This window comes from Chrysochloris asiatica, unplaced genomic scaffold, assembly GCF_000296735.1.
Source record: "Chrysochloris asiatica unplaced genomic scaffold, ChrAsi1.0 scaffold00081, whole genome shotgun sequence".
Classification (NCBI taxonomy): domain Eukaryota; kingdom Metazoa; phylum Chordata; class Mammalia; order Afrosoricida; family Chrysochloridae; genus Chrysochloris; species Chrysochloris asiatica.
This window is the reverse complement of record NW_006408599.1, coordinates 13391122-13406219: the sequence shown is the minus strand read 5'-3', so window position 1 is coordinate 13406219 and position 15098 is coordinate 13391122. Positions and strand designations below refer to the sequence as shown.

At 39.4% G+C, this 15098-nt stretch overlaps 1 protein-coding gene across 1 annotated transcript in view; it reads right to left on the bottom strand.

The window, feature by feature from the left end:
* The window catches only part of FKBP15 (FK506 binding protein 15, 133kDa), an 81272-nt gene that overhangs the window by 25360 nt on the left and 40814 nt on the right, over positions 1-15098 (bottom strand). The window contains exons 10-19 of the mRNA XM_006865733.1: positions 13051-13193; positions 12469-12526; positions 10845-10952; positions 8261-8363; positions 7692-7798; positions 6694-6808; positions 5288-5397; positions 4241-4348; positions 3692-3786; positions 2762-2864 (exon numbers count right to left, since the gene is read on the bottom strand). Of these exons, the coding sequence (XP_006865795.1) occupies positions 2762-2864; positions 3692-3786; positions 4241-4348; positions 5288-5397; positions 6694-6808; positions 7692-7798; positions 8261-8363; positions 10845-10952; positions 12469-12526; positions 13051-13193 (1050 nt within the window). The remainder of the gene's footprint in view (positions 1-2761; positions 2865-3691; positions 3787-4240; positions 4349-5287; positions 5398-6693; positions 6809-7691; positions 7799-8260; positions 8364-10844; positions 10953-12468; positions 12527-13050; positions 13194-15098) is intronic.

Here is a 15098-nt window from a genome sequence, read left to right as displayed (position 1 = left end):
AACAGAGGACCCTAGGACCATCAAAGGAGAAGAGCACAAGCGGAATGAGGGACCCTATCCAAAGAAGCAGTGACACCAGAGTTGGAGGCAGAGATGAGGACATGGAGAGAGGGAACAGCTGAGGACTCTATAGATTCATGGAAAGAGAAAGGCTGTGTGCTGGAGGCCAGGAAGGAGGCTTGCAGAATGTGCCCTTTGGTTGTTTAAATTACTATATATTCCTGAGTGTCTTTGTGTATATCCCCCACAACCTCCCCTCCACCCCAAAAAAACCAGAGGATATGGAAGCAAATAATGTTGAATGATGATGCACAGAGGAGATTGTAATCATTGCAATCAAACAGTGGTGTAAAGCCAACAGTCTCCCATGTAAACTATCACTCAGTTCATAAGATAACCTCTAATAGTTCTTGCAGTTCTAACCACTTTTATGTGGCGATACTAATCTTGTCATAGAGAAAAATTATTAATTTCATTTACCATGTGTTCACTGATGTATCTGCATTATGGTGTTGGAGAATAATATTAAAAGTACCATGGACTGCCAAAAGAACAAACAAATCTGTTGGAAGCAGTACAGTCAGAATGCTCCTTAGAAACCAAGGCCAGACTTCATCTTTCATACTTCAGACATGTTATTAGGAAGGACTCGTCCCTGGAAAAGGACATCATGCTTGGTAAAGTGGAGGGTCAGTGAAAAAGAGGAAGAGCCCTAGTGAGATGGATTGGCACAGTGGCAGCAGCAATGGGCTCAAGCATAGCAACGATTTTCAGGTAGGTGTAGGACCTGGCAGTGTTTCGTTGCGTTATGCACAAAGTTGCTATGAGTCAGTACTGACTTGATGGCACCTAACAACACCACCACATGTTTATTGAGCACTTAAAGAACTATATTGATGTGTGACTGACGGTAGTGAAACATGTGGCAACTTGGTTACCTATTCATCAGAACAATGATACTCAGCCAACTCTTTGAGAAGATTTATATACCGAATGGTACCTGTCTGACAAATGTTAGCTATTGTTGATAGGATTATTGTTACTGGTTTTGCTATTACAAATAGGACTTCTACTGGGTTCAATGTATTGTACCAGACACCTTTGGGGTTTACCAACATGGAAAACTTGGGTGGTTTAATGAGTTAAGGGGTTGGCAACTTCTAGCATATGGAGCAAATCAACCTGCCACCTATTTCTGTAACTATCAGAGGGCTTCAAAAAGTTCGAGGAAAAAAATGGAATTAAAAGATAATAACATTTTCCCATAAACTTTTTAAAGCTTCCTTGTAAAGTTTTACTGGGACACACACACAAACAACAGAGATACTCAACATGACAGTCACATGGTAAAGTCATTAAAAGTGCAGGTATCCAGCTGCCACCTGAACAGATTTTGACAAATCACTGACAAGAGCAGAGCCGTATCAGCGGTGTATTAGAATCACCGAAAGTAACATTTTCTCATTCTGATGATTCTGATACAGTCAGCAGTGATTAGAATCATCAGAATGAAAAGCTCAGATTCAGATATTAGCTAGACATACTGAATTAGAAGCTCTAGCAGCTCAGTCGGAGATGTATATTTAATCAAGCTCCCCAAGCGATTTGGAAGTAGTCTAGCTAGTGTTTGAGAACCACTGATCTAGAGCAAGCTACCTAGGAAGCATTTTACCCTAAATAGTAAAAAACAAATCAAGTAATACATTTGTGTGCCCTATAGGCCTAGATAACCACTGGGCTGTTAACTGCAAGGTCGGCATTTCAAACCCACCAGCCACTCCACAGAAGAAAGATGAAGCTTTCTGTTCTTATGAAGATTTACAGCCTTGGAAACCACATACTGGATGGCTATAAGTTGGAATTGACTTGATGGAAGGAAGGGAGAGAGGCAACAGAGGCAGAGGAAGTGGAAACGGTAAAAAGTTCATTTAGTGCGGAGTGGTAAAGTGGTACAGTACCACTCAATGTCACACAGGCTGCCTACTCTGATCTAGGCAATGGGAGTCAGCCACGAGTGATGAAGTGAGAGAGCAAAGGCATTCCTTGCCTTGATTTTATGGCTAAGAGAACAAAAGACGACTGGCATAAGAGATAAGTAAGGCACCCTTATCAGCAGCAGAACATTTTATAAAATGCATCCCATTCAAGTGCATGCTTTCAGAAATATAAACTATTTCTTAGACCTCTGAGAAGCAGTATATCAAAGAAAGGGTCAAGATCTCCAAGTTGAGGAGTGACAGCCCAACCAAGAAAGGCTGAATTCCAAGTAAACATGTCTCTGGAGTAAGCAGAGGAATGGGCTTCCGAAAATGTCTTTCATAACCCAAGACCCACTAGAGTTTTCCTTGTAACTACTCTGGGAACTGTAGTTTCCTGAATTTCCTGGTTCTGGAATGACTTACACCAAACAGCAATACTCTAACATGCTTTGACAAAGATGAAAACTTAAATTTCATTAAAAATAACAGAAACATCTGTTACCTAATACAACAGAAATTTTCTGTTGATTTTATTAACAGAGTAATTTAGCTTCAAATAAGCTACGTGATTCCTACTTTCATCAGATTACTAAGAACAATAATTGTTTTTAAGTAAATTTATTACAAAGCATATTGTAAAAGAGAAATCTGGAGTGTGGATATGTATTAAAAGATGTTGGAGTATTTCAACTTGTCTTCACAGTGATTGGCAAGTATACACATCGGGCCACACCTCAGCTCTGCCTGTCCTGACCTGTGCTATTCTCCCCCAGTTAGTTTACCTTCTCTTGCTCAGCATGCAAAACTCTTGCCTGTGTGTTTTCTGTGGCTGTTTGAAGTGAGCTGTTCCTCTTCTCCATCATCCGGTTGCTCTGCTCAACATATCTGTAAAATAAACAGGGGAAAAAATCAAAACCTTCATTAAGCACCTAGTCCTGTTATGGCAAACACAATGTAAAGCACATTCAGTCCTCAAAACATTGTTCTAGTTGTACCAAAAAACAATTTGGAAGCATTTTGTTTTCCTTCAGTCTGCACTAATCAACTCTGGAGGCAGGAACCTGCCAGGGTGAATTTGTTCTTTATAATAAAGATGGGAATTGAAAGGTGTGTGGTGAGGAAGAAACATGAAGGAAAGAGAAAGAAGGCTACAGGAAAGAGGGGAAAAGAAAAGAAAGCCCCCACCTACCAAATGCGGATCATGAGACAGTGTGGAAGAGAAACATGAGACAATGATTTTTTGAGTGAAAAGCTGTGTGCTGTAACATCACCCCATGACCCCACAAATCTTTAGAAGTATCCACAAAAACCACAAAGTGCTTGGGTTTTAGATGGAAATCAGTAATGTTCTAGTTGAGTTCTGCTTGATAAAAGAGAGTCAGCCCACACAGAAAGGAGAAGAGTTAACAGCTGGGTTTTCTAAGTATTCGCACCACTTTTACAGATGAGGAAAGTATGATGAGCAGAAATCTATAACACACCCACCCAATCACAGAGCAACTAAGAGGCAGATCTGAGATTCAAACACAAGACTGCCTCTATATCACAGGCCTAGTGTGTTCTTTCTACCAAAACATCGAATACACATGTCAGGAAACAGACACAGCAGAAATACATAAATACTTCCCTCAACAAACATGTCTATTTCAGTTGGGCATTTACATATTAGACACTTTTGTCCATCCAAGCCAATGCCCCGTACCTGTCATTACCTCTGATTTCGTTCAATTAGTTCACTAATCTTGTCATTCTGTTCTTCTATTCGATTGCTCTTTTCAAAGATCTCTTGCTTCAATCTTTCATTGTCCTAAATTCAAAATGTGTTATGTACAATTTAAATTTCTTAAAAGGAAAATACTAGAAACAATGGAATCAACTTCAACTGACAGATGACATTATTACATATTTTGAGATAAAAATTAGAACTCATGACTGTAGTAAAGATATATAATGCTTAAAAAATAGCATATCAAACAAATCTAATGGATACAAACTACTATGCCCAATACATTGAGTGTACAGATGCTATAAAATGAAATAATATCCTAAAATTTGGTCAGAGAGAAATGATTACTTCTGACAGTATAGGTAGTGAGAAGTCACTTTGACCAAATTAAGCCATTTTGGATTTTCCAGAACTTTCTCGCCCCCATGCATTATAAGTGCTCACTTTAGGGGTAGAGGTTTGAAAGGGTAGGACATCTGGGGGAAGAACACAGGGAAGGCCTCAGACTGAATGTTCTGTCCTTGATCGCCCTCACCTGAATGATTCGCTGAATGTTGCTCATGATCATGCTGGTTTCCATTGTGACTGACATGCTAGGAATGAGCAGGGAATTGGCAGCACTGTGCTTCTGTAACTCCTCAACCTACAAAAGGGATGCCAGAAAGCATGATAGGAGAAATTTTAAAACCGAGGAAGATGATTTACTCAAACCTGACTACCTTTGTCAAGGGGCCAATGAGTTTCTGAGACAAACTCTGAATGTAAGCTAGCTTTCATTATTTTAGGACCTTTCCCAAAATAATGATAACTATCATTCTAGAGAAATAACAACTAACTACTACTGGAACACAGTATTTTCAATAACCTCATATGCATGGGAAAGCTGGGCAGTGAATAAGGAAGACCATAGAAGAATTGATGCTTCTGAATTATTGTGTTGGAGAATATTGAAAGTGCCATGGACTGCCAAAAGAACCAACAGATCTGTGTTGGAAAAAGTATAGACACAGTGCTCCTTGGAGGACAGGATGGTCAAACTGAGGTAGGCCCAGGACCGGACAGTGTTTCGTTCTGTTGTGCACATGGTTGCTATAAGTTGGTACCAACTCACTGGCACCTAACAACAACAATAACAACTATTGGCACAAAAAATAACTGCTAACTACAGGGAACAAAGTCAGTGATTCAAACCCACCAACCACTTCTTGGAAACCCTACATAGGGTCACTAAGAGTTGGAACCAACTCAACAGCACTTAACAACAACAACAACAATGAATACTGGAGCGTAATGGCTAAAATGAGAAATACTGAACTATGGACCACAAGGTCCATGGTTTGAGCCCACCAGCTATATCATGGGAGAAAGATGAGGTTTTTTTGTTCCCGAGAAGATTTAAAGTCTCAGAAACTCTATATAGGGTCACTATGAGTCAGAACCTACTCAGTGGTACAAAACCACCACCACTACCACTGAATACAGAAAGTCAAGGAAGAGTTTACCTATAGTTCTTCTTACTCCCTGTTTGTATCCTCTTTTTATACTCTCAATTTCGGCACAACCCCGACCCTGACTCAGTCACCTTGGTCATGAGATGATCCATTTTATCGGCCACTTTGCTGACTGCCATTCGAATTTCAGTGTTATGTTGCCGGGCTTCTGTCATGAGAAATGAAGTCATGTCACCTGAACCTAAACAAACATAAAGCCATAAAGAAAGTTATGATACTTGAATACAGGAGTCAATATAAGGAGAAGTCAGTAGCTCTTTCAGCAGAGGAAAGAAAGAAATGAGCATACCATGAAATGCTGTAGGTGATTTCACTATGCTGTCAGGAGATGTAAAAGAGACAGTAGAGGATAAAAAAAAAAAAGTCCCAAAGCACACAATAAGTTATGTTTCTACAAAATGCATCAAGGGCTACAACTGGGCCCAGGGCACAAGTATGTGCTTCTTGGACTGTCACAGCTCTGGCAACTCAGATAGCTTTTCATTCATTCAACTGCATGTCAGATATGATTGCAGGTACCAGGGGATACAACAATGGTTCTGGCACTTGGTGAACTCACAGTCTGGTGAGGAGACTAACATATAAACAGATCATTACAACAGTGTTTTAAACTTAAAATGGCCTATGTACAAGGTATAAAAGTAGCACAAACAATAGCAAGATTAACTCTTTGATGAGACACAAACACAGTTACATCTCTAGAAAGAGAGAAGGCAGGGAGAAATAAAAGTCAGGGATGGTTACAAACAGAAGATGACAGTTTTGATGGAAGAAAAGGGCTTCCTAGATGGAGAAGTGGGGCTAGCACTCAGAAAAGCTGCATCTAGGAAACTCTTACCACTCTAGAACTAGTATGTTGTAAAGTAGACTTGCTTCTTCCTCCCACTGTCCAAAGGGGATTCTGAAAAAAGGCTGTTTGCCTTTTTGGGATATCATCCCAATTTGCTTATATGTGTATGTGTATGTGTATATATATATATTTTTTATTTTTTTTTACACAACACACCATGTTGTGTAAATTTGTCCCTGAACAGAAGATAATGGAAACCAATGCAGTATATCCTTTTGCTCATAAGCTTCTGAGACTCTAGTTGTACTCACCAAAGTAGGACAGAGAACATTGTCTCTATGGACTGTGTTCTACTAACTGACCTAGATGTTCCCTGAGACTATGTCCTAAGTGGGCATGAGGGATTTTTTTGGGGGGATGATGGGAATATTTTAAAATTAGATAGTGGTGATGACTACATAACTCTGTAAATTTACTTTAAAAACACAAACAAAAAAAAACTCCGTGAAATGTACTCTTAAAGTAAGTGGATTTTGTGTTATATAAGTTATACCCCAACAAAGCTGTTTAAAAAAATAAAGATAAAAACAAGGGTAGAGAGCTACTGGCGGAAAATTTTTTTAAAGGAGGGAGAAAGGAGAACATAGCAAAAGTGGAAGATGAGAAGTTGAGACGATTGTTCCTTACCTTGAAAATGGTGAGACTGAGACAGTACTGCTGGATACATGGGCCGAACAGGCTGCAGCTGGGACGAGACAGGGGAAGCCTGGGGATAGGTACAGGCTTGCATACCTGCATAGGGCTGAGAAAACTCCAAATCACAGCTAGTTTATAATACATTCATGTTTCTCTCTTATGCTTATAGTTTTCCTTGGTGGACTATATAAGATTAGCTGGGAGAGGACTCAAACTTATTGCAACTAGAGCAGGATGAGGTCAGGAGTTTCAATTGTGTTACAACTGCAGTAGGAGACTTCTCTATATGACCCAGTGGTTCCCAGGCACTGAGCTCCTACTCAAAAGTCAAGGGAACTCTATCTCGAGTCACTGTCCCGTACTCTGGCTATACATAGGTAGGAATTCAACTCCCAGCTATCAGGCCAACTGAATTTCTAGAATATTTTGCAACTAAGCAAACACTTGCTTAGCACTGAGGTAAGAGAAGAGGTATTCAATGAGATTCCAAACGAAATCTGCCAGTCTCCAAAATTTCGATGGTCTCTCTGACACTTATCTCTGTGGCCAAGTGCTTCATTTTGCTCTGACCCTCAGTCCCCTCAATTATTGAATGAAAATAATAATACCCCCCCCATAGGGTTGCTATACAGATGAAATTAAATGATAAAGGAAATCTCCTAATGGCTGGCAAGTTAAGTGCCTGGCAGGTAGTAAATGCTCAGTAAGGATTAGACATCATGAAAAGATATAATTGTGGTTACTCTCCCTTGAGAAGTCCTGGTGGGGCGCTGTAGGATAAGCACTGGACCGCAAAGTTGGTTTGAACCACAAGGTCAGCAGTTCAAACCCACCAGCTGCTCCTCAGAAATCCTATACAGGGTCCCTATGTGTTGCATCCTACTCAACAGCACTTAACAACCACAACTGTGTGAATTGGGCAGTAAGAAGAAAAAGCACTAAAACCATAATAATTATAAGTTATAATTAATATGGTTTTTAAATGTTACCTGAAAGGATTGGGCATTTCCAGATACAGCTGAGTGGGAATCGAGAGACGCAACTTGCATTAAGGCAGCAGATGGTGTTTGGAGCCCAGAAACAGAAGGCTGAGGCACTAAGATAAAGCAAGACGTTTTCACTGTTACCCAACCCTTGCTTCTCTTCAGTACATGTGGTCACACTTCAGACATGATCACTTTCCTCATCTAGTTTCCCAAAGGCAACTCTACTGGAGTCTCAGCAATGGGAGAATGGAAGGAAACTGGGTGTTCTCATGTGCATGTGGCTCAAACCTATGGTCCCATTAATGGTGTGGCTGACAGGAAGTGCAGAATAGCACACAAGAAGATTAGCTGAGTGCAGATTTCCAAAACTGACACTACAACATAGCTAAAGATATACAAGCAAACCAAATGCATCTCCAGGTCTGAAAATGCTCTACCTAGGACACTGACAAGCTTTACATTAGTCTGATTCTTAGTACTAAAACAATACAACCTAACAATTCAAGGAACAGTGATGATAATCTTGGTGCTGCTCCAATTGAAGTCCCCAGAGTCTGAGAGAGCCTCCTTACCTTGTGAGGTCATCTGCGGTACCACTGAATGGGCTACCGGAAGAGAGGGCTGGACTGACGGAGTCACCATGGGCTGCCCAGCTGCTCGCAGAGCATTCACATCCTAAAACAGAGCACGTGTTTTGGTTACTCTATCAGTCTTAACTGAAGTTTGAACCTTACTGTCCAGCCAAAGACAACTTACCACACAGGCTTTCTAGGCAAAGAGGAAGAAAGAAAGGCAAACAGAAAACCATGAGCTTAGGGTGTGGACTGTGGGGGAAAATAACCTTTATTCTATAGCACCAAATTCCTTCTCCTTTTAAATTGCATTAAATATCTACATATAGTTATTTTCCTCAAACATTATCAGTTGTAAATGGCTTTATGATATGAAGCAGTTAACCCAATGGCTCTCCAGAATTTACCATTTGCCAAACTAGCAGATACCTTAAGACTGATCTAGTGTGTCCCCATAGAAGTGGGAATCCTTCAAGGAAACCTAGGGAATGATCCAGTTTCCTCTCTTCTACCAATTAATCTCCATAGGCCTCAAGGTACTCAATGAAAACCACATTAGCACACTGTTTTTGAGTAATATAGTTTGAGTTTCCACCTTTCATTCTTTTCTTTCATAAAATCAAAGCTATGTTGGTCTTCACTATAACTCTAAGCAAAATTACCCTACAAACACCTTCCTAGTTCAAACAAGGAACAATACAATATGCAGAGATTGTGATCTGTTGTAATACTTCATGGAACGAGTCCTCTTGAACCAATCATTCAGCCCTTGGTTGACAGTTTGGACCCACTCCCCACTCCACAGAAGGAAGCTGTAACAGCCTTGGAAACCCTATGGGGCCTCCCTACTCCGTCCTACAGGGTCACTAGGAGTCAGAATCGAATTGATGGCAGTGGGCTTTTCATAGTTCAAGAGCTGAAAACTCTTTGTGTACTTTTACTTTATTTATTTATTTACTTTTTTAAAGTTTTATTGTGAATTATGTGAAAGTTTACATGGGAGAACATCAGTTTTACATTCATCCTATCGTATATTGCTACACTGCCATGGTTACAATCCCCTCCACGCATCACCAATCAACGAAAGGGTACATCCTATAAGCCTGCTTCCCCCCACCCCCACCCCCAGTTATAGCACACAGCCCCTCTTCCTCCCTGGGTCCAGAGTCCCCAGCTGTTCCATCTCTCCATGTCATCATTTCTGGCTCCATCTTGGGGATAGCTGCCTCTCTGGGTAGGGTTTCGCTCTCTGCTCTTCTCTTCATGGTTCCAGGGATGTGTACTTTTACTTTAGAACATCCCCTCATCCATTGATATTCCAGTTTTAGATCACTACACATCTAAATCAACGTACATGTCTAAAAATGGTATGGCTGCTGAGTACTATCAAGTTGGTTCCAACTCATAGTGACCCTGTATAGGCTTTCTGAGGAGCAGCTGGTAGGTTTGAACTGTTCACCTTGTGGTTCACAGTCTATGGCTGCTTCTACAGAGCCATACCAGGAGTTGAAAATGTCTAAAAATAGAGTGGAAAATTATGATAAATCAATATAATAGAATACTAGACTATCTTTAAAGGTACTAATGCAGAGATATTTATAGTAATGTATATATTCATGAGGTAATATTAAAGCATCAGGTTACAAATAGTATATAAAGAGGAATGCTCCATTAGTAGAAAAAATAATGAAATGCAAAGAAAGTCTGCAGTTTAGTAAATATGTACCAATGTTAATTTCTTAGCTTTTCCAAATGTACCATGCTTACAAAGACATTAATGCTAAAGGGGGAAAAAAAGGCATGCTCTTTTTGTGAAATATGCTTCTTCTTTATAATTTGTTATTCTGTAATCAATAAGTACAACTTAAATTCTATAGTAAAGTTTTCTTATTTCTAAGAATATTATCCATTTTATATTAACTAATCTTCAACTATGGGTAGGGCATTATGCTGCTGTCTAAAAAGTGGTCTTTTCTGACATTATTTGTTGTTGTTATGTGCTGTGGAGTCGGTTCCGAGTCATAGCAACCCTGTACAGGGTTTCTGAGGCTGTAAATCTTTACAGGAGCAGAAAGCCTCATCTTTCTCCCGTGAAACAGCTGGTAGTTTCGAACTGCTGGCCCTGAGGTTCGCAGCCTGATTCGTAACCACCACGCTACCAGAGGTCTGACATTATAGATTCCAGTAAATGATTACATTAACAATAAACTTCTTAATGTTTATAATAGAGTCCAGTGTGGCACTGTAGAGTAAGCACTGAATCACAGGTTGGTTTGAACTGCAAGGTTGGAGGTTCAAACTCACCAGTGAATCTTCAGGATTCTTGTAACAGGGTCACCAGCAGTTGGAACTGGCTAAATGGCACTTAACCACAACAACAGTGTTTATAATAAATAAATGGAATTGCATCCCTTTCTCAGAAGTGCTGATCAATGGTAGAAAAACACATGTTCCAATACCAACTTGCATCATTTTGAATATAAACTCGCAAAATAACGATTCTGGATTAGAGGTGGAAAGAGCCAAAGGAACAGAAGATGGCACCATTTGCATTATTCATTCTAATATAGCCAGGGAAACATACTTCGATATCTGAATCACTGGAATCCAGCTGAGGCGGAAGGATGGGCAGCATGGGCTGACCCATTTTGGCCATCCGAGAGATCAACTTGGCCTTGACTGTATCAGGATTCTAAAAAGAGAAGACAGTCACAGAAATCACTGTAAGTCATGTTCATTGCCTTCAGAAGTTTTATCCCTTTGGCTCTTCCATCAAATCTTGCAATAAGTTCCCCTGCTATATCTACTTAAATCCATTTTTTCAAGAAAACGAGAATCAAAGATTTTTTTGGCTAGAAGTATACATGCATCACAGTTAATAATAGTAGTACAAATAATTCGATTGGGCAAAGTGGTTTCATATTATACTTCATATCACACAGATGAAAATCTATGGTCTAACAGAAATACAACATGTTAATAGGAGAAATGATGTGCAAAGGGGGAGGGCTAGATGAGCATTCTACTTTCTACATAATTTTTCTAAGCTTATCATTGCTCGAAACAAACAAACAAAAACTTAGAGAAGGGTACATTTTAGATGGCACTACAGGCACTGGTGTGATGCTGCAGGTTAAAGCACTGGACTGCAAAGTAGGGTTGAACCGCAAGGTCAGTGGTTCAAGCTCACCAGCCGCTCCTCAGAAACCCTATACAGGGTAGCTATAAGTTGGAACCAACTCGATGGCACTTAACAACAACTACAACCTTCTGAAAGAACTAGACTGGAGTCCTGGTGTGGCGCTGTAGGCTAAGTGCAGGACTGCAAGGGCAGCTTGAACCATAAGGTCAGCGGATCACACTCACCAGCCACTCCTTGGAAACCCTGTACTGGGTCACTGTGAGTCAGAACTGATTCAACAGCACTTAACAACAATAAACCTTCTGAAAGGCATGAAAGCAATTCAGTAGATAAAACATTCCAAAGAGAAAAAAACAGGCGCTTATTGTTCTAAATTCAAGTCCATTTAACTGACCTAGCACTGATTACACATTAAACCTTGTGCTAGAGGTTCGGTATTCATTAACTGATCTAAGGCATAGTCTAATCTTCAGAGTGGCGAGTACATACTCCACACGCTATACAAGTTGATCAACTAGATATTGAAAGCAATTATCATAATTTCTATTTTTAAGCTACAACCATAAGATTTCAAGCTTGTTTATAGGGATTGGTAGTACAAGGCCATATAGTTTATAAGAATAATGATGTGAACTCTGGTCTGTTTACGTATAAGCCCAGGTAAACTTACATTAGCTCCCAAGTAAGGGAGTCCTGATATGACACTGTAGGATAAGCACTGGACTGTTAATCACAGTTACTCCTCAGAAACCCTATACAGGGTCACTATGAGTCAAAACTAACACAACAGCACTAAACAAGAAGAAGAAGAAGAAATAAATGACTGATTATTAGTCTAAATCAATAGTTATCAACACTCAGCTGGCAGTTTGAACCTACCCAGCAGTACTATGGGGAAAAAAAGCCCTAGTGATCGTCTTCTGTTAAGGTTACAGTCACGAAAACTCTGTGGAGCGCTTCTCCTCTGTAATGAGCTGGAACAGACTTGGCAGCAACTGAGGACAACAACCTTAAGCAGATGAAACCTCAGCACACTAGGGCTGGGGAAATAAACTTTTATACTTACTGGATTTATTGTAAGTTGTTCATTGGAGGAGTTGGATTTAGGACGAAGAATTGGCTCCCTAAAAGAAAGAAAAACATAGCCCACAATCACAAACCCAAACTAAACTGGATAAACAAAGGGGTTTTGAAAATATTTGTCAATTTAATGGCTATTATACAGAAGTTTAACTATTTTGTTAGCATTCACACTTTTTGAGTGCTAGTAAGGATGAGTGATTTTCTAGCCAAATGCTTACTGACATATTGTTTCTTGGATATACAAGGGGGCTTCAAAAAGTTTGCGGGGAAATTCCATTATTTTTTCATTCCATTTCCCGTGAAGTTTTCAAAGCCCCCTTGTGTATTTTGTATTTATACTACCACTGTCTAATTATTACTCTTCCTGTTTTGTTAGTATTCTTCTAACTCTGAGTTAGTACTTTTATAGACTATGAATAAATAAGCCTTTGTAAGGAAATCTGATGTTAGTATTTCTCCATTTCTTTCATCCTTTTTTTTTTTTGTTTTTGGGTTATTTAAAATTATTTTAGTTTTCAACTCTATCCCTATTTTTGACCACTTCTAAAAATCACTCAGAGCTTACCCTGGTTTGAAAGGCACCGATGTGGGCGGTGACACAGCAGGATCAGTAGCGAGGCTGTCAGCACCAGGTGTGGGAGAAGGGGCCGCAGAATCCCGGGAACTAACACTGTGCCCATCAGAGCCAGAATCCCTGGCAAACTTCACCTAGGAAAAGATCCACCACAGCTGGAACAGACTAGTCCCAGTCTCCTCTCCTTTCAGTTTATTTACTCTTTATTACACAAGTTCATTACTGTTCAATGTAGGCAAATTAGAAAATTGAGAGATTAAAAAGAAAGAAAAAAAAGATCCCCTGCAATTCAAATATCAAGCAATAGCATTCTTAGAATTTCAAATGTATTATTTCGTATTTTTTTCTGAGATAAATTCACGCACACACACACACACACACTCACATACAAACATGCATAAATCATATATACACTCCAGACATATACACACTCACTCTCACTTTTTGACATATTTAGATTCCAAAGACCAGGTCATTATGTGAAAACCAGCATTATGAGAAAATGGAGGATGACCATGTCAGATCACAAAATACAGGATGACTATATCATTACATTACTGTCAATTTATGTAATTATATAACTGTCAAATTGCATAATTAGATAACTGTCAAGACATTGAGTAGCATGGTCCAGTCAAGTTGACACATAACCTTAGCCATGACAGCCAGCATTACTCTCGTCTTGTAGTGTTTAATACTGCCAGACATGTGTCATCAAAGTGTAGAATAGTAGAATTGTTATACTATGATCATAAATGTGAAATGTCGGGTAGGAAGTAGTTGATAAGTGATAAACAGGTTACATGGTGTGCATGTCTGTATATTTATATATATCTGTGTGTATTGTTGCTGTTAAGTGCTGTCGAGTAGCTCCCGACCCATATCGACCCTGCATAGGGTTTCCGAGGAACAGCTGGTGAGCTTGAACTGCCAACCTTGCAGTTCAAACAGCTTTGCAGTCTGGAGCATTAACCAACAGCACCACACTAGGACTCCGAGGCTTCAAAAAGGTCGTGGAAATCAAAAGATAGTAGAATTTTCCCATGAACTTTCTGAAGCCCCTGAACTTCTAATAAAAACAGAGTGATACTATTTTGTAACCTGATAGTCTCACTTACTGATATATTACCATATTCCCATGTCACTAAATATTAATATACAACATTATTTGTAACTACAGAGGAATGTGTCTAACTTCAAGAATCATGCCCTTAGCCCCAGTGGTCTACAGGAAAAAGTTTCCAAATGAGTCTGCAAAAGAAATCATAAATATCTACGCTATTACAAAAGATATTTGGCAAATTTCTAGGTGATGGACATTTGGTTTCTAATTTTTCCTATCATAAAAATGCTATTGCTATATCTTTGCACATACCTTGAAACTATTTCCAAAGTATAATTTTCCAGAAGTTAGACTCTTGAGTAAAAGTTATGCTCATGTTTAAGACTCTTACTATATGCCTTCAAAAATGTTCCACCAGAAAGGGTAAACTAGTTTATAAATCTTTTTCCAAAGTATAATTTTCCAGAAGTTAGGCTCTTGAGTAAAAGTTATGCTCATGTTTATGACTCCTAATATATGCCTTCAAATGTTCCACCAGAAAGGGTAAACTAGTTTTTAAATCTTTTTCCATGCTCCTATCACCCTGGGTATTATCAATCTTTTCAACATCATATGTAGGTCAACTTGTATTTCTTTGACTGTTGGTAAAATAGAACATTTTCATCTTATTTTACAAATTACCAATCTTAATGAATTGAAGTTGGTTTGTTTATCTGTAGCAAGTTGAGCAGAAGGCAGCTGGGAGAATGTATCACTGAAAGAAGGCTGGAGGGGACAAGCAGTGGCAAGTGTGTACGCTTAGGAAAGAGTCATCGAGGAGGGAAGCAGATCCTTTCTGCTGCAGCAGGAGGAATGGCCACAATCAGGATGATCATACTATTTATTATTGTATTTTATACTTTATAGACACAAACATGATCACATTTGATTCCAATAATCACCATGTAAAGACAACTTTGTTTTTGGGAGTGGGGTT